This window comes from Garra rufa, chromosome 6, assembly GCF_049309525.1.
Source record: "Garra rufa chromosome 6, GarRuf1.0, whole genome shotgun sequence".
In the NCBI taxonomy this organism is placed as follows: domain Eukaryota; kingdom Metazoa; phylum Chordata; class Actinopteri; order Cypriniformes; family Cyprinidae; genus Garra; species Garra rufa.
Window position 1 is genome coordinate 10,273,650 of NC_133366.1, and position 20,719 is coordinate 10,294,368.

At 33.9% G+C, this 20,719-nt stretch overlaps 1 protein-coding gene across 1 annotated transcript; it reads right to left on the reverse strand.

Annotated features, from left to right (window-relative positions):
- Positions 1-1,608: 1,608 nt before the first annotated feature.
- Positions 1,609-19,780, reverse strand: LOC141336382 (actin-related protein 2-A). Its single transcript, XM_073841969.1, has 9 exons — positions 19,647-19,780; positions 17,475-17,585; positions 14,525-14,740; positions 14,364-14,436; positions 12,808-12,944; positions 9,218-9,367; positions 7,932-8,077; positions 6,525-6,657; positions 1,609-4,597 (listed from the first exon to the last, which is right to left on the reverse strand). The coding sequence occupies exons 1-9, from the start codon at positions 19,692-19,694 to the stop codon at positions 4,427-4,429; spliced, it is 1,185 nt and encodes a 394-aa protein (XP_073698070.1). The 5' UTR covers positions 19,695-19,780; the 3' UTR covers positions 1,609-4,426.
- Positions 19,781-20,719: the final 939 nt, after the last annotated feature.

The following is a 20,719-nucleotide window of genomic DNA, read 5'->3' on the forward strand; positions in this document are numbered from 1 at the left end:
CTAGATATAAACTCTGGAAAGTCTATATCGCAATTCTGACTTTATATCTTGCTATTCTGACTTCATTTCTCGCAATTGTTAGTTCATATCCCGCAATTTTGACTTTATATACCGCAATTCTGACTTTGTATCTCGCAATTCTGACTTTGTTTTTCACAATTGCAAGTTTATATCTCACAATTTTGACTATTCCTCACAATTCTGACTTTATATCCCACAATTCTGACATTATATCTTGCAATTCTGGCTTTATATCCCATAATTTTAACTATTTCTCACAATTCTGACTTTAATTTTCGCAATTCTGACTTTATTTTTCACAATTGCAAGTTTATATCTAACAATTCTGACTATATATCCCACAATTTTGACTATTTCTCACAATTCTGACATTGTATCTCACAATTCTGACTTTAATTTTCGCAATTCTGACTTTATTTTTCACAATTGCAAGTTTATATCTCACAATTTTGACTATTCCTCACAATTCTGACATTATATCTTGCAATTCTGGCTTTATATCCCATCATTTTAACTATTTCTCACAATTCTGACTTTATTTCCCACAATTCTGACACTGTATCTCACAATTCTGACTTTAATTTTCGCAATTCTGACTTTATTTTTCACAATTGCAAGTTTATATCTCACAATTTTGACTATTCCTCACAATTCTGACTTTATATCACACAATTCTAACATTATATCTCGCAATTCTGGCTTTATATCCCATCATTTTAACTATTTCTCACAATTCTGACTTTATATCCCGCAATTCTGTTTCTCGCAATTCTGACTTTATTTCTCTGAATTCTGACTTTATATTTTGCAAGTCTGACTTCATTTCTCACAATTTAATTGTGACTCTATATCCCGCAATTCTCAATTTAGATTTCTCACAATTCTGAGAAAAAAAAAGTCAGAATTGCAAGTTTGTATCATGCAGTTCAGAGGGGAAAAAAATCAGAATTGCGAGACGAAAACTCGTGATTGAAGGAAAAAGGTCAGAATTGTGAGATAAAAAGTTAACATAATTACCATTTTTATTTAGTAGCGGAAACAGGATACACATCTACTTATCAGACAGGAAACTAAATGAACATGTAATATTTATTTGAGGGTGTTTGCATAAATTATTTAATCATTTTGTGACGGTGCGTGTATGTATATAAATGTGTGTACACACTTACTTATACAAATATGGATAATAGCTTGAATAAATAATGAATATGTCTGTCTGAGGCTGGTACTGTAAATTACAGCTCTAAGAGATGGACTGAAAGTAAAGACACTGCTTGTGTACAGCACATCTCCTCAGTAACCGAGATGGGCGCCAATTCCTTGTGCGCTTTCATAGTTGCATCATGCCACATATGAAGAAAAACGACCGTTTCTCTCTCTCACACACACACACACACACACACACACACACACACACACACACACACACACACACACACACACACACACACACACACACACACACACACACACACACACACACACACACACACACACACACACACACACACACACACACACACACACACACACACACAAAACAGCCCTGGCTTTAGTTTGCATAAAAGACTCACTTTAACCATTGAGTTATAAATCAATTTTCTTTATTTAAATCAGTGGTCTGGCAGTACGCTACAAATGAAACAAAAACCAAAAAGCAGAAAACAAACAAACAAACAAACAAAATGACTACAATACCCAAACTTGGCACTGGAAGAATGCTTGCGAGTGAAATGAATGGAGTCGCGGTATGGTTTGTTCCATGTGCGAGTGTGTACAAACACAGAAACATCACTGATCCAGCTTCCAAACAGCTGTCACGAGTACAAACACTAAAATTATTAGCATCATTATCAATACCATCATTATTATGCCATTCATATTTCAAACAGGCAGTAAACCGTTACATCACGGGTGCCTTCGGTCTGGGAATGAAGCGCCTGACCCAGAAACACCCGTCGGGCGTCAGCGAGGCCCTTCATTCCCAGACGGTAAGATGCAACTCGACTAGGACATGAAAATGACCCAACAGCAAACAGCAACGAAAAATAACATAAGACAAAAGTAGCGAAGTGGACCATCGTGAGGCTCTTTTGGCGGGCGAAACCCGAGTGAGACTCGTCAATACACTAAACAAATGAGCTGATGAAAAGGACGCAGGGTTATTGCAATGAAATGAGCGATGTGCTAACTGAAGCCGCATGGATGGATGACGCACATGAGCCACGACTATATGCACTGCTGCAGCAGCTCGCATTGTTTTATGGTCGATTCTCTGTGGTGAATCCCAAAATCAAAAAGAACTAAATTTGATTATCCTCTTTTAGTATCATAAAGCTTTTTGCATTGTGACATTACTTTCTTGACTAATTAAACAAACATTCATCCTCCATATTCTCATTACCGCAACACAACTGGACATTTTACTTCCGTAAGTTTTGTAGTTCCCATAATTGTACAGGATGGTAATATCCTTTTTAGATTCTAATTACTGTCGTTTTAATGTATTTAAGTACAAATATGGTAATCCAATTATTTATTTTTACATTTAAATTGCCAGTACAACAAAATCTACCATGTACTACACAATTTAAAAAAGCATTACGGTAATGGCAATATTTTTTTCTTAGAATTTCAGTAACAAAAATGTTTATTTTTTGCATTTTTTGCATTTTTTTTAATCTAAAATGATGATTTTTTCCTGCATTATGGTAATGACAATACCTTTTTCCCACATTCCAGAACTGAAAAGATTTATTTTTTTGCATTATGGAAGTGAGAATTATTTTTTTTAACATTATGCAAATGAAAAAACTTTTCTCCTGCATTTCAGTAATGCAAAGTTGTTGTTTTTTTGCATTATGAAAATAAAAATGAGGTATTTTTCTACATTACAGTAATGAGAATGATTTTTTAGCATTATGCAAATGAATTTTTTTTTCCTGCATTTCAGTAATGAAAAGGTATTTTTATTTTGCATTATTTTCATTTTTCTACAGTAATGATAGCGCATGATGGTAAAGAACATTTTCCGCATTTCAGTTCTGAAAACTATGGAAATAAAAATGAGTTTTCTGTGTTATGGTCATGAGAATGATTTATTTTTACCATTATGGTAACGACAACACTCTTCCCCCTGCACTTCAATAATGAAAAGGTTTCTTTTTTGCATAACGGAAATAAAAACGACAGAATTGTTCTACATAATGGTAATGAGAACATTTTAGAATATTTCGGAAAAAATAGTGCTAAAATGTCACAAAAACGATGTCACAACGCAAAAAAATGTCTTATTTCTTTTGATTTTGGAGTGAAATGTGACCCAGACACGTTTCAGCTAGATGCAGAAATTAGGTTCTAGATTGTACGCTAGACATGCGGCAGAATATTATCACTTTCCTTTCAAATGTGGTCTGATTTTCATACTATTGTTTACAAAGGTCCTTTAAACTGATGCTGCAACTGCAGGCGGAATGCCACGAACAGAGAGTCTATATGTAAAGACTTCCAAATACCAATTGTCACGACTAAAATGAGACTCGAGTGCGTTCAAAGCATCCTCAGCGACTTCATTTGACAAAAACACGCTCTTCAAATGTTCTGTTAAATGCTATTTGGGGAAGTTGGTCCCGGTTGCTACTGCATTTTTTCCCCTCTCTATTTTCAGGGCGTCCAATAATGGATTGCGCAGATGCTGAGATTAAAGACAGAGAAAGACATCACAGGAAGTTAAAGAAAGAAAGTAGACGTTTCAGCAAAAGCAATCAGCCTTTAGAAGTACGTCTGTTTGTTTGATACTATTGGCCACGATTATATTCTTCATATTATTTTTATTTTATTAGCAAATTGGCTGCAGCGATTTGTATCCTTACTACAAAAACAGTTTTTTGTAGTAAAAACTGACCAAAGAAACCTTTTTTTTTCTTTTCTTAAAAATACATCTTTTTATTGTTTAGTCCCTCTACTTACACAACATCCTCCTGTTTCTTACTCTCTTCAGAGCGATATTTCTCCTTTTATAGGGTTTGATGTGAAGTCATGAGGCAGATGGGACTCAAAACAAACAGGTCATGATATGGTGAGACACGAGGGATCGATTGAGGATTAATTTTGGCAGCATAAACGAGTCGTTTTGGAAGCAAATTCATTTGATTTCAGTGGTGATATGAATCTTCACATTTGGAATGTCGTACAAACGTCGTCTTTTTTTGGATTGCAAAGGAAGTTCAAGTATTCGAATATCGTTGTTCTCAAGTATCTCCTCATAATCTGCCAAAAACCTCTGAGTGTTTACGCTGCCAAAATGCCACCCTCTTACTGGGAGTGTGAGTGCAATGTGTGTGTGTGTGTGTGTGTGTGTGTGTGTGTGTGTGTGTATATATATTTATATGTATGTGTGTGAGATTTATCTAACGGTGACGCCCAGCTTCTCCAGAACACGTGTGCCCTTCTCCTGGTACTCCTCTCTGGTCATCCAGAAGTTGTCTTTGTCCTTCATGATGTCGGCTAGCACCGCTCCGCCCAAGAACACCATGTGTTTACGGCGTGGAGGATCCTCGATGCGGATCTTGAACTTCTACAGAAGCAGAAGCAAAGACAGATTCAGAATAACAGCAATGCTGCATTTTTGAGATATCAGTTTCGATATTTGTCCTATTTAAAACTTGACTCTTCTGTAGTTATATCGTGTACTAAGACCGGTGGAAATGCAAAGCTGCGAGTTTCTAGGCTGATAAGATTAGGAACTACACTTCCATTCCGGCGTAATAGTCAAGGAAGTTTGCTGCCGTAATATGGCCAAAGCAGGCGAAGTAATATCAGAAATGAGTTCCCAGCTAGTTTAGCATTTGCACATGTGCTGCGTGGTATTACTGCTCCTGCTTCAGCCTTATTACGGCAGCAAACTTCCTTGACTATTACGCCGGAATGGGAGTGTAGTTCCTAATCTTATCAGCCTAGAAACTCGCAGCTTTGCATTTCCGCCGGTCTTAGTACACGATATAACTACAGAAGAGTCAAGTTTTAAATAGCACAAATATCAAAACTCGTTGGTCATTTATGAACGTGATGCTATTGTTCTCATAGGATTTAATGATCTATGCTAAGCTATGCTAAAAGTGATATCGCCAGAACAGGAGAACGGCTGAATGGATTTCAAAACGGTAAAACTCAACTTATTAACTCGGGGGGAGTTGGAGAATGAGCCTATTTCCAAAAAAAGTGGAGTGTTCCTTTAATGCAGATGTTTTACAAGCAAATGGGCTGACTCTGAAAGCCTTTTTTATATACATTTATTTTACGCCTTAAGCAAGGGACAAGAATGAATGAAAATATGAGTACATGAACAAGGTTTATTTTCTCTATTATAGTTACAGCCATTTAGAGGCAACCACTGCATTTTTAAACAATCTACAGAATAAACAACACTTCTTTCTTAGTCGTGTAGACAATAAATGCAGGCATGATCAAAGTAGGCCACTCTTTCAATATTCAAAGTGCAAATGACCGAATTTTTCTGATACAGAGCTATAGACACAATACAGCTTATTATAGCCCACATACTTATAACAGCCTAGATATGATATGTAGCCTAATTTGTGCACATTGGGCAGTCGCTCTTTAAACGTGGGGTATTAAAATTGCTTTTGAATGCGTGTGCGCGTTTTACTTTTGGTTTCGTTTTAACGATACCGCGTGCATTCTACAATACAAGAGATTACTTTAACAAAACCATTTGAAAGTGGGAGGACACCAACGGGATTTTGAAAAGTGTCCCGAGTGGAAATTACGCCGCTGCGTGAGTGGAACTCTGCCGTTGAGTTATCATCTGATGCGAATTTATGCGGCGATGTACTGTAAATTGAGACGGAGGCGGCAGAATTGTATCTGACAGACTGTACGCTGTAGTAAGTCGCACCACAACAATTACTCACACTCGCACAAATGCTCCCAAATATAATTTGAGGTCGCGCAGATTAAATTTCGGAGCATATGCAATTTCGAGCCCTGTAAGTCTATTGGATTTTATGATTTTTAATCTTCAATTTTATGAAAACTATAAGTCAGATCAGTCTGAAGAGCTGGGCTGAGTTTGGTGGTTCTAGCTTGAAAGCTCTAGCAGGAGTAGCGTTCAGAAATTTAAATAAAAGCTATAAAGTATAAAGTAGCAGATCTTTCTCAAGCCAACCTAATAAAACCCAAAATGAATATAGATATCATTTGACTACATTTTATTGTAGGTCTATCTAGTTATCAGTTTAGTGCATCTACAATCATAACATAGCCCTCAGAAAGAAAGAAAAAGTCCCAATTTCAGGAGGGAGTTCCCCTCTAGTTATTTTCTGACATAATCTCAAATACTGCTGGATAAAATGCAACAGTGCTAAGTAGTCAGTTAGAGGGGAATAGCACCATCTAGTGGTCAGAACCTACATCCTAGAGATGATCAAATGGAGTAAGTGTGTATTAGAGGTTAGTTGTGTTTAAAGGTGTGTTATCGGTACCGAGAGCTTGTCCACGTCTCCCTTCAGCACTCGCTCCAGGTAGAGCTGCTTGAGCTCACGCTCCAGACGAGACGGCAGACCAGGATACATGGTAGAACCGCCAGACAAGACGATGTGTTTGTAAAACTCAGCCCTGAGATAAAGAGAGACAAATTTGAGTGTGAGTTTCACGTCAAATATATATGATATAATGATAATATTATAGCTATAAAATATTATCAACATATTTTCTATTTTTCTAAAATTATTACATGATGCATTGTATATTAGACAATATATGTAACAGATAAAGATACATGTAATAAACAATATTTTAACTTATATAAAATATATATACAAATATAGAGATAGAGATAATGATATTATAATTAAAAAAATATTAGCATAAATAAAATAACATTATATATTAAAACCACACAATTATAATATACAATAATTATATTTTATGTAAATATTTTACATTCATTTTTAAATATTACATGATAATATGCAATATCTTTTTTTTTTTAAATAGATTAAAAGCATGTTATTTTTTATAAAACAAAATATATAATTATTGGTTATTACTACAAATGCTATCTGGGATGAAATAAAAAAAATACACACACACAATTTATTAATTATATAATATATGTTTATATTAAAGATTATATATTATAGACAATAGTTTAGTATTACTATAATATTATAATAACATTTATATATAAAATTATACAATTATAAATGTACAATACTTATATATTTTGTTTTGCAAATTTTTTTTTAATGTTTTAAATCTATTTTTTAAAAGATATTCCACATTTGTATGAAAAAAGGAATTTTCTAAAAATAGTGTAATATTATTTGGCAATATATATAACCGAAAGATATAATATAAGCAGCCAAACCACAATTTATTCAGACACCTTCAACATTTCTCACATTATCTCAGTTTATTCAGAAAATGCTAATAAAATATGACAAGAAGTCAACTGTGTCAGAACAAATTTATCTTGATAATGTCAGATAACTTTAATGGAAAAGTATGTAATGAATTACAATCAACCAGTAGTATGACAATATTTACACAACTATCAATACTTTGTTGAACAATTATCAAGCATTGCTTCATTTGGTTCAGTCTGTGATGTCAAAAGGTCACATCAGCAATTAATAAAAACATGGTCAGGTCAAAGTATCTGAATAATATTTAGTCCCAAATTTTTATCAATTTAACTGATATTCCACTGTGTGAAAATGTTTTGGGTATAATATGTCACAGTTTACTTATAATTCATAGCTTACTTATAATTTATGTTATATTATACAATATATAAGCATTATATATAGTAACAGGAAAAGACAGAAATATAATACAATATACTCATACATTAATATCAAATATCAAATATAAATATTTTAACTGACCTGGTATCAATGTCGGCTGCCTGGATGGTGTTGAAGAGCAGTTCAGCCACACCCACTCCTTCCACGTTTATGAGGTGAGGCTGGAACAGAGCCTCCGGAGCCTCGAACCGCTCACCGCCAACTTTAATCACCCTGCCGTCCGGCAGCTACAAACCCAGTGACAAACCAGTGTCAATTCTCCCATTTTAAACACTGCTGATGTTTGCATGGGTTAAAGCATAACTGTTGCCAAAATGCAACCTGGGCTGGTTTTTTTTACTGTAAACGAGACAAACTTCTAAAAGCATAATTATGACAAACGAGCCGTTTTTGAGATTGACCGTGATTTCGTTTTGTGGTCAGTGGCCGGTGAATGGGAGTACTAGGGGCATACATTTGAGCGCATCAAAATCGATATTTTTTCAACACTAAGAAGGCTCGACACACCATGACACTTTGCTCGAAGTATCGGCTGGTTCTCTACACATGAACTCCAGCATTGAGAACATTGTTCGTGTACACACAGTTTACTAAAAAAAAAGGTTTTGTACAACTCACTTTCACTGTTTGGGTTTCCGCTCGCAGCCATCTTGCCAGTCAAGAGGTGTCGATCTCAGAATGCGAATGAATGGACTCCATAGAACTAAATATTAGGCTTATATGAGGCTCTTTTTACAACTAGAAGTTTAATATTGTTTTTCACTTGCGCCAAAACAACGAATTAGCCGTGCATTTATATGGAAATATGCTTTAGGAGCTATCCATCCTCGCATTCGGAGATCGACACCTCTTGACTGGCAAGACGGCCGCGAGCGGAAACCCAAACAGTGAAAGTGAGTTGTTCAAAACCTTTCTTTTTAGTAAACTGTGTGTACACAAACAATGTTCTCAATGCTGGAGTTCATGTGTAGAGACCCAAGCGATACTTCGAGCAAAGTGTCATGGTGTGTCGAGCCTTCTTAGTGTTATAAAAATATCGATTTTGATGCGCTCAAATGTCTGCCCCTAGTACTCCCATTCACCGGCCACTGACCACAAAACAAAATCACGGTCAATCTCAAAAACGGCTCGTTTGTCGTAATTATGCTTTTAGATAGAAGTTTGTCTCGTTTAAAGTAAAAAAAACAGCCCAGGTTGCATTTTGGCAACAGTTATCCTTTAACTTTACACGACACACTGCTGCCCTCTGGTGGCAATATCAAGAGGGTCCCAGTCTAGTTTTTAAACTGTTTACAATGGTTTAAAATGCTCATCAGGTTATGAAACAGAGCTCATCTCTCAATGTTCCTCCATCAGGCTGAACTCACCGTGTAGGACTCCACCAGAACGGTGGTCTCCAGTGCAAGCTTCTGCTCCTGCTCGATGTTATAGCCCACGTAACACAGCTTCTCCTTCATCATCCTCACCGTCTCGAAGTCTGCCGAGTGGTTGAAGGCGTAACCTCTCAACAACAACAGCTGGAGAGAGATAGACAGCGTTACTTCCAGAATAAATATTTCCTGATAATTTGCTCACTCCCATGTCATCCAAAATGGTTGTGTTTCTTTCTTCAGTCAAAAAGAAATGAAGGTTTTTAAGGAAAAAATTCCAGAATTTTTTTTTTTTCATATACTGGACTTCAAAGGGAGCAAATGGGTTGAAGGTCCAAATTGCAGATTCAATGCAGCTTCAAAGAGGTCTACATGATCCCAGTCAAGGAATAAGGGTGTTGTCTAGCAAAACGATTTCTAACAAAATTCAAATGTATATACTTTTTAAGCTCTGCGATGCTTGTCTATGACTTCACGCATAATGCAATCACATTGGAAAGGTTATGCATGGTTAGTTCTTCGTCTGTGTACTCCAGTTCAAAAAGGTAGGGTGTTGTCCAACATCGTTGTTTTACCTTTTTTGTAAAGGGCATTTGACTTTCTTTGCACATTCTCTTTGTAAACACTTGGTCGGTACCTGAGGTTGGGTTAGACTTAAACATTGTCATTTTGACAGACAGTGTTTTGTAAAAATTCCGTCATAATCTATTATTTCCTGTCATTTAATTATGTCAATTGCTTTTATTTTTGTTCACATTTTCATTTTCAATCATGATACTACAGAACTAGCATATAGGCTTACACATTTATTTTGAAGAGAACAGATGAACAGAGATTGTGTGTCACTTTTCATGTTCAACACACTCCCCAGTGACAGCGGAGGACACTAAAACAACAAAATATGCTAGAGCTGCGTTTATTTTATATTTTTTTAACATTCTCATTTTTGTGAACCGATATCGTTTCTTAAATCCCAAATGATCTTTTGGTCAATGCTGTTTTCAGTTGATGAATGAACAGTGCACCTCCCAATAAATCACAACAGGCTAAGCTAGGGGTGCTTAATTATGGGAAAATCATAATCATGATTATTTGGGTCAATATTGTAATTATTGCAATTATTTAACATGATTACAAGTGGGTCTGGAAGTTTATATGATTGATTAATTTAAAAATAGCAATATAATAAAAAAAACGAAGATACAATTGAAATTTATTTTTGGTAAATTTAATGTAATCATGTGGAACTGCCCAAAGGTGCAGGAGTTTTGGAAGGAGGTGGCTATATTTATTTCTTAGATGGTGTCTATAAATCTACCAATGAAACCTGAAATTTTTATTTTGGGAATTATTCCTGAGAATACTGGGGACCATGGCAGCACTCATAAACTTGTTGATATTAGTATACTTCAAGCAAAGCGTCTAATAGCCTTTTACTGGAAGAAAGTGGAAAAGCCATCTATCGTACAGTGGACCAATAACATGTCCTTCTGTTTAGCTATGGAAAAGATAACATATCTTGAAAGGTAAAATTTCTTCTTTTGAGAAAATTTGGACACCCTTTATATCAAATTCGGATTTTGGGGATGTACTAAGTAAGACAGGAGAAGACAAGATAACTTGAAACTTGACCTATCTTATCCCCCTTTTCATATTTTTATTTAGAGAAAACATTGTTAAATAATGATTTGTTGTATGCCTTCTATGCATGTTTTGTATTTTCAACTTCCCCTTCCTACTGTATTACTTTCTGGAATAACCTGTGTTGTTATTTAAAATAACCTGTGCCTTTTATTTATTTATTTTTTTATTTTTTTATTATTATTATTAGTTTTTTCTCCATATGAAAATATGTAACTACAATATTGTTGTATTACATTGTTATATTTTGATACATCTCAATAAACAGATTGTTAAAAAAAAATTATGTAATCAATTGAATGTAAAATAAAACAGCATAGTCTTCACTGTAAAAATTAAACATGCTTTGTTTCTTATAAAAACTACAAAAGTCCCTCCGTCAAGAGCAGTGAGTGATTTGTCTTTGAAGGAATATTACTTGTGGCCCCTTTAAGAGCTGTACGGACCATGTGTATTTTCATTTTCAATTGTTTATGTTGATTTGACACATAACTGACGAAGGTTTACAACAACAATCACCAAACATCACATTTTGACATATATTTGCATGTATTTGACCGTTTAGGTACACATCTTAAGCTAAAAAGTGTCTCTGAGCGCATACACAGAACAGGGCAAATTCTCTTTCGTGCTTTTAAAAAAACACAACATCAGATAAACATTAATAAATCAAGCATGTCCTATTTTATGCAAGTCATGTTTACTGATTTGCATGTGAAATTGGGCTTTTATAGAGGAGTGAAAGCGCACCAAGGGGGCAATAATCATTTTATCTTGATTATTGTATTTTCAAAATCGTTTGAAGCCGAAATCGAAATTGAAACTGAATTTTGCTTAATTGCACAGCCCTAGGCTAAGCTTTGTGCTTCGTTACTTTTGATATGAAACGTCTTTGTAACTTTTAATATAAAAGTCTCAGATTTCAAATTCTGTCCATTTTATTAACAAATTCAAGCAATAAATAACCATATTGGTGCTCTTTGATGTGGTGTGATAGATCGCTGTAGCTTAAAACTGGGTACTTGCCTTTCCAAGCTGATTATGTAATGCAGGGCTGGTACAAGCATTTGTGGTTAAAAAGTACATACATGTTACTAGATAAGACCCTTATTCCTCGGCTGGGATTGCGTAGAGCCATTTGAAGCTGCAATGAAACTGCAATTTAGACCTTTAACCCGCTGGCCACCCAAGTCCACTATATGGAGAAAAATCCTGGAATGTATTCCTCAAAACCCTTCATTTCTTTTCGACTGAAGAAAGAAAGACATGAACAACTTGGATGACATGAGGGTGAGTAAACGATCAGGACATTTTTATTCTGTGAAATAATATAATATAAAATATATGTGAAATAATCTTATGATTCAATGTGGAAACGATCTAAAAGCACATTAAAAAAAAAAATATATATATATATATACAAAACATTAACATTACACTGCATTAGAAATGCACAGCTAGACTGAAGTAAATATGTGACCCTGGACCACAAAACCAGTCATAAGGTTAAATTTGACAAAACTGAGATGTATACATCATATGAAAGCTCAGTAAATAAGCTCTCTATTGATGTATGGTTTGTTAGGATAGGACAATATTTGGCCGAGATACATCTATTTGAAAATCTGGAATCTGAGGGTGCAAAAAATCTAAATACTGGGAAAAAAACCTTTAAAGTTGTCCAAATTAGGTTCTTAACTATGCATATTACTAATCAAAAATTACATTTTGATATATTTACAGTTGGAATTTTACAAAAAATCTTCATGGAACATGATCTTTACTTAATTTCCTAATGATTTTTGGCATAAAAGAAAAATCAATAATTTTGACCCATACAATGTATTTTTGGCTATTGCTACAAATATACCCCAGCGACTTAAGACTGGTTTTGTGGTCCAGGGTCACATATGTGAACAGTCAGTAACTGAGATGTAGTATGGTACCTTGATGAGGTAGCGTGTGATGTCTCGTCCGGCGATGTCCAGACGACGCGTGAGATGAGGAAGTGAAAAGCCTTCGTACACTGGACAGATATGAGTGACACCATCTCCAGAGTCCACCACCACACCTGTGAGAAGACCTGCACAGACAAGAGGCATTCACAAACATCAGCTTATGTCTCACATGGAGTTGTTTTTTATTATACAGTCAATCCTAAATTTATTCAGACACATTTTACCTTTCTCACATTATCTCAGTTTATTCGCTATAGTTTAGAAAATGCTAATAAAATACTCAGAGGTAAACTGTGTCAGAACAAATTCAAACTTTAATAGAAAGATATGTAATGGATCAATCAACCCAAAATTCTGACAACTATCAAAACTTTGTTGGACTATTATCAAGCAATGCTTAACCCTTTTAACCTGGCTGTGTCCGTGCCGACACATCAAACCAATGTTATCATGTTATCATAACTCTTCAACCATTTGCTCTATCAAAATAATTGCTCCAGACAGTAAACAACATGCGCTTTTCAGCAATATATGGCTTATTACAGTACTTTCTTGCACTCTGTTGTCAAATGACAGCAGAGCGGGAAGGGTGTATTTGAATGGAGAGATATGGAGCATGGAGTTTTAGATTACATAAAATAATGCACAAAAACATGGCGAAGGATGAGTAAATACATTAAGTGATTGGAATGATTTTTTTATGAGAATTGGGAGCAGGCTGAGTTAGACTTTTTCACATGTGGTGTGTGCATCGCTATAATGAGTCTGTGTGTGAAAACATGGGTGTATGCATGTGTAAATGTGCGCATATGAACAAAAAAGCCTCCTAAATAAAAACTGTGCAACCAAGTGTTAAAAATGTGTATATCTGTAATACAGTTTAATTTTGAAGTAAGAAGTGTTGGATTTTCCTTCTTTTTTTTTTTTAATAAAAAAATCAAAAAAATGTATTACTGTTTTTTTTTTTTTTTGTCTAATTAAATTCTGTTTACAAACTCACCCCACAACATTAATGGCCAATAACTTTACTTTTTTGAAACACATTTGTTTTTGTGAAAAAAAATGACACCTTGCACTTGAAAATAGCACATACTGTTAGAATTTTACAGTCAAATAAATTTGTGAAAATGACCTATTTTGCCCTTAGGTCTTAAAGGGTTCATTTTGTTCAGTCTGTGGTGTAAAACGGCTGCATTATCAATTACAGAAAAAAAAAACGCTTAAGCAAAACATGGTCAAGTCAAAGTGTCTGAATAATTTTTGGTCCCAAATGCTTTTGAATTATACTGGTAGTCCACTGTATGAAGAATTTTGGGGTATAATATGTCAGTTTTCTTTATTTTGCTATCCTCACTTACATAAATGAACTATAGTGTCCTGCACCCACTAGTAAAAAAAAAAATAAAAATCTAGTGTAATTTTTGGTTTGACTGTATAATATTATATCACATTATAATATGTATTTGTTATGTATTTTTTACATTAACTATTTTTGATTATTGTATTTCATATAATTTTTTTACATTATTAATAAGGTTCATTACCTTGAGCGTACAGAGTGAGCACGGCCTGGATGGCGATATAAACCCCTGAGAACTGATAGGTTTCAAACATCACCTACAGGGAGACAAGAGGGTCAAAAATCACAAACACAAAAATCACTGAGGTTCCTCACAGATATAATTCAACTAAAGGGTGCTCAAACCTCGATGATCTTCTCTCGGTTTTTGGTGGGGTTCATGGGCGGCTCTGTGAGCAGGATCTTGCAGTTTCGTGAGTCGATGTTGAGCTTCTCAGGACCGAAAGTGTAGTCCCACAGGTGTTTCATATCGTCCCAGTTCCTCACGATGCCGTTCTCCATCGGGTAGTTGACCTCCAGCATGGAGCGCAGCTCACTCGCCTCGTCGCCCACCATTAGGTCCTACAGGTCACACAGAAGAGGTCAAAATTCAGAAGGTCTTAATTTTGAGCTTAACGGAAGCTGTCCAGGTTGAAAGAGAAAATAAAAGTGTTGAATTGAACTGGAGACAACTGGGAAATGAAACTTAATTTCATCAGATTCAATGTGTGTGTGTGTGTGTTTTATTTATGAAATACACTTTGGATTACATGAATTCCTTCTGACAGCAAAAACATTAAAAGCACCGCAGTAAAATCATTAAAAGTGAGTAAACGGGTCAAAACAACATCTGTAGCTAGAAAGGTGTTGAATGAAGACAACCAGGGTTCCCATTAGTATTATTAATGTAAAATAAATTTGTAAATTGAAATAAAAGCTTAAAGAAACCCCCCAAAAGATATATATTCCAAACAAAAACGTGAGTTACAAAAAGTAATGAGAATTTATGAAAATTACAAATCTTGTATTGGCAACTCAAATTTAAGCTTAACTGCTAAAATTACTCAAACTGAAATAAAATAAAATAATATAGTAAGAGATATTACAAAACCAAACAGAAATTGAAACATAAATGAATACTGAAAATATATCTATAAAAAATAGATTACAAAAGCACAAAATTACTCAAATTTAAAATTAAAAGCTGAAAGTATAAATATAAAAGCTATTATTATAATATAGCAAAATATTATTAATACTATAAATGTATTCTTTTCAGATTTTAAAATTCTGACATTTCCTGGTTTCCAATGACCATAAACCCCATATATCCTATTTAGACAGAGCACACTCATGCAATTTCGTACAGACCAGTGCATTCTGGATAATGTCAAACACTGCTCACATACAAGCAAGATCATTTCATCGGGGTTAGTGAGAGTCAGGTTTATGCTGTGTTACCAGCTCTGCATCTCCTGAGAAGGTTTGGAGAGAAAATCACTACAGGTTAGACTCAAACCCATACAAACACACACATTACACACTTACCATCCTCCTATAATCCTACAGCACCTCAATACAGTAACAGAAGACAGAAAGACAAATATGGAGAGATCAGGATGTGAGCAAAGAGAGCAAAACTCCTGAAGAGTAAAACCTGATGCAGAATCAGAGATCTTATTGCACACTGATTCTTAAAATAAGGGAGATAACATGTCCTATATACAAAAGTCCTATTTATGTAAAAAAAAAAAATTAAAAAAAAATCATAATCATGTGAATCTTAAGAAAATCAGGATACTAGGGGCATTCATTGCTTATTTTTTAAATAAAATTTAAATGATTTTAAATGCAATTTGTTGTCTTGTAACCACTGTTGGTTCTGTCAACACTTTGATTAATCATCAAAACATCAGATGAAGGTTCATTTTTAGGAAAGTATTTTATTCTGTGCTCAATGCACAGCGTTAATACACTACCGTACAGTAAGTTTATTTTAATGTTTTTTTAAAGAAGTCTCTTCTGCTCACCAAGCCTGCATTTATTTGATCTTAAGTACAGCAAAAACAGTACAATTTTGAAAAAATTTGACCATTTAAAGAACTGCTTTCTATTTAAATATATTTTAAGATGCAATTTATTGCTGTGATTTCAAAGCGGAAGTTTTAGCATCATTACTCCAGTCAAATGTTCCTTCAGAAATCATTCTAATATTATGATTTGATGCTCAAAAAACATTTATTATCACTATTATTATGATATTATTATGTTTAGTATAATTCTTCAGGTTTCTTTGATGAATAGAAAGTTCAGAAAAACAGCATTTATCTGAAATAGAAATCTTTCATAACATTATAAATGCCTTTATCATCACTTTTGATCAATTTTAAGCATCCTTGATAAATAAAAGTATTAATTTATATTCACAATATTACTGCTTTTGCTTTATTTTCGATCAAATACATAGATACAACTTACTGTTAAAAATCTTACTGTTCAAAAACTTTTGACTGGTAGTGTGTATTAATAAATACCCAACATAACTACATGATATACTGTCTTAGTTGCCTAAAAACTGATTTTTTTTTCTTCAGAAAACGAAGTGAAATACTTATACTTTTTTTTTTTTTTATAAAAACCTGTTTATCTGCATGGTTCATTAGCTGAAAGACTAGAAATGCATCCATTTCTAATTAAAGCGGTATTAAAAATGTGTTTATGGTTAAATAAAAAGTGTCCAGGATGAACACTACACTCAGGTGACATGGCTATAATATGGCTCTAATAATGTACAGTCTCTCTGAATATTTCTGTGTCTTCTGAAATGACATCAAAGATATTTCAATCAGAGAAACCTGTAAAAGCCTCACAAAGCAGCTCCACCGCTAGTGAGAAAGATGCTGCAGGAAGTCAAGCAGGAAGTTACTCAAGGTGCTGTTTATGTCCCGTTACCAAATATGACCATTGACGGCATTTCTTTGAAACCCTTGTAATGACAACTTATAACCTCTGATATAAATTCTAGTGAGCGGTCTACATATTCAGCATTTCAAAGCGTCATTAGACATGTTTTACAATACTTCATTTCAGCCAAATCCTTCACGGCAATGCCAAAATAAATTGCAACGAGCTCAGTAACAAATGAAAGTGGACAAAACAAGATTATAAACGTACCTATAATTCATTCATTTCCAAAATGCTGCTATAGGAGACTGCTGTAGGGTGTATAATGCAGCAAGGCAGTGTACTAGGTGATTGGGACAGAGCCCTAGACTTGGTGTCAGTGTAGGGAAAGTTGTAGGGTGAGGAAATTTACCTTGATTTCGATGTTTCCCACTTTGGCTGTGGAACGGATGATCGGTCTCCCAACCAGAGCCGGAAAAATGTGCTCGGGGAAATTAGAGCCGGCATATCCACACTTCACAAACTGAATGAAAGAACGAGAGACAGACAGTTAGAAAAAATGGCCTTGGTAACTACCAGAAGTAAATATATTCAAGTTGAAGTATTAAAACTTCCAAAGCTGAAATTAAAATAAAATAAAGCTACATAGAAATAATACTAATAAAAACAAAGAAAATAAATTAAGAAAAAGAAAAATGAAAAGAATTTAAAATATGAAAATGAAACCCAAAAACAAAAAAAAATTGTCATATGGACTGAATAAAAAAGTTAAAACACTAGTTATTAACAAAATATGACCAATCAGAACCAAAAAAAGGAAATGTTGCCCTGCAACTAACAGAAATGAATGTACTAAAAAAATTAAAATTGAAAAAAAAAAAAAAAAAAAAAGATAACAAACAAAAATAAAATATTAGTAATGCTGACTGAAAAAAGACAGGAAGTTAGGACAGTAGTTATTAAAAATATGACCAATCAGAAGGAAAAAAGTTCCCTTGCAACAAACAGAAATAAAATTACTAGAATTGAAATAAAAATTATTTAAAAGGTAAATAGAAATATAAGAACAAAAGGCAGCCCGTTGGAAAAAAACTAACAGAAATTAGAGTTGAAGTATAAAAATTTCTAAAACTGAAATAAACTTTAAATAGAAACATAACAGAACCAAAACAAATGACAAAATAAGATAAATTAAGTAAAATAAAAATAAAAAATCATAAATAAAAACAAACAAAAACAAAATATTAGTAATATTGACTGGAAAAAGACAGGAAGTTAGAACACTTGTTATTAAAAATATGACCAATCAGAATGAAAAAAATGTTGCCTTGCAACTAATAGAAATAAAAGTATTAAAATGATTAAAACTGAAAGATAAATTAACAACAAACTAAGAATAATATTAAAATGGAAATACACAGACTGATGGAAAGAAATAAAATCACAAGCTATTAAATGAAAAGAACAGAAAAATGCTTTTGTAAATGTAACAGAAACAGCCCAAAATTAGTGTGCTCTTCATGACAAAGAAACGTTTTCACCTTTTGTCATGCAAAAATATAAACAACAGATAACAAAATAAACGCACTGAAAATATGACATATATATGTATCCTAATATTTAGCTGAGAAAGTCTCTTTACAATAAATACACATTATCATTAGTAGTAGTAATGTTTTTAATTTGACAGGGTAATTTAAATAGACATATTTTGTGTACATTTATCACGGAATGTAAACGCAGTATATGCATGTTTGAAGCGTTAGCATGTTTTTCTGGACACTTATCATGCAAATACCATGATATGTACTACAAAAGGTACCTTGCTGTAGCGTTTTATTAGCAGATAGAGACTTTTCTTTTTTTTACTATTCAACCTTCTTATCTTTTTTCTTTCTTGTTCTAATGTCCATCCTTTAATCTTACTTCTTCAAATGTTATTTCAATTAACTCAATTGTCCCAAATTTCCATATGTTGTATATGTTCTCTATTCTTATGTATGCTTTGGCAATGCAAAATGTGATTTTGTCATGCCAATAAAGCTGTTTGAATTGAATTGAATGGAGAGAATGATGATGGAATGTGTGTCTATGGTTTGTCTCGTATGTCACTTCCTCTCTCGGCCAGATGTGAGATTACAAACTCGGAAGTGAGTTTGAGATCATCGTTATCTTTCCTTTTCCTGGCACAAACACACATGCACCATTGATATAAATGTACACAAACAGGTCATTTCCTTAATTATGCACGCTCACACTGCGACCTCATTAAAATATCAATGAAAATGGGTGAAAATGTCAATCGTGTCAAAACATGTCTAAAGCTCCTTCAAAACATCCACATGCAAACCCATTTCTAATCCATCCCGAGCTATGAATTCCCTGCATCCGTTCCGAGTGTTTTCCACATCACAGGTCGTGTGTAAATCACAGATAATCAGAGTGTAAAATAAGGTGCTATCAGTCCACTTCCTGTTCCGCTGCATCTTTCTCCTGCAAGCCGTCATTAAATCACACACAGCCGCAAAATAAAAGCATTATCCAGACCGGACCGAGCCCATATGAGGTCCGCAGTCACACTCACCCCGGTTCCGTTGTCACACACCACCACTTTCCTGCCTTGACTGTCCATGTTTCCAAGACTCGGTGAATCCGCCCTGATCTCAGCACCTCCGCCGCCGCTGCCGCTGCTGCTGTCTTCGGCCAGGCGGAAGTCGAAGCCCTGCCCTTCACACCGCTTCAAAATAAAAGTCCGCCACGACGCTTCAAAACAAAAGCGTATCTGCAGCTTCAAAATAAAAGCTTTGTAAATCATTTACAAATGAAAATTACTAAAAATATCTACACTACCAGTCAGATTTTTATTTTTAAGACGTCTCTTCTGCTCACCAAGCCTACATTTAGTTGATCCAAAGTACAGCAAAAGCGGTAATATTGTAAATATTTTTAGTAATTAAAACAACTACTTTCTGTGTAATTTTTTTAATGCAACTTATTTCTGTGATGCAAAGCTGAATTTTCTTCATCATTACTCCAATCTTTAATGTCACACGATGCTTTATAAATTATAATATGCTGATTTGCTGTGCAAGAAACATTTATTATTATTATTATTATCAATATTATAACAGTTGAGTACATTTTTTCAGGATTCTTTGAAGAATAGAATATTTTTTTAACATTATACACTACACCATTTAAAAGAAAAAAAATTATAGAAATTAATACTTTATTTGGCAAGGATGCTTTAAATTGATCAAAAGTGATGATAAAGACATTTATAATGTGTCAAAAGATTTCTATTTCAGATCAGTGCTGTTCTTCTGAACTTTCTATTCATCAAAGAAACCTGACAAAAATTTGTTTTTCAACATAATAATAATAATAATAATTATGATAAAAAAAAAATTCCCTTTTTAATGAATAGTGGTTTTCAAGTGATATTATTTCAGGACTAGATGGAACTATAAAAACCTAATACAAATGAAAAATAACGTAAATAACTAACTTAAAATGAAAAAATGAAAAACTGCTTAAACAACATTAATATGTTAACAATGGCTGAATGAAAGACATTTTATATATATATATATATATATATATATATATATATATATATAAACAATGAAATGTTGCCTTGGAACTAATAGAAATGTG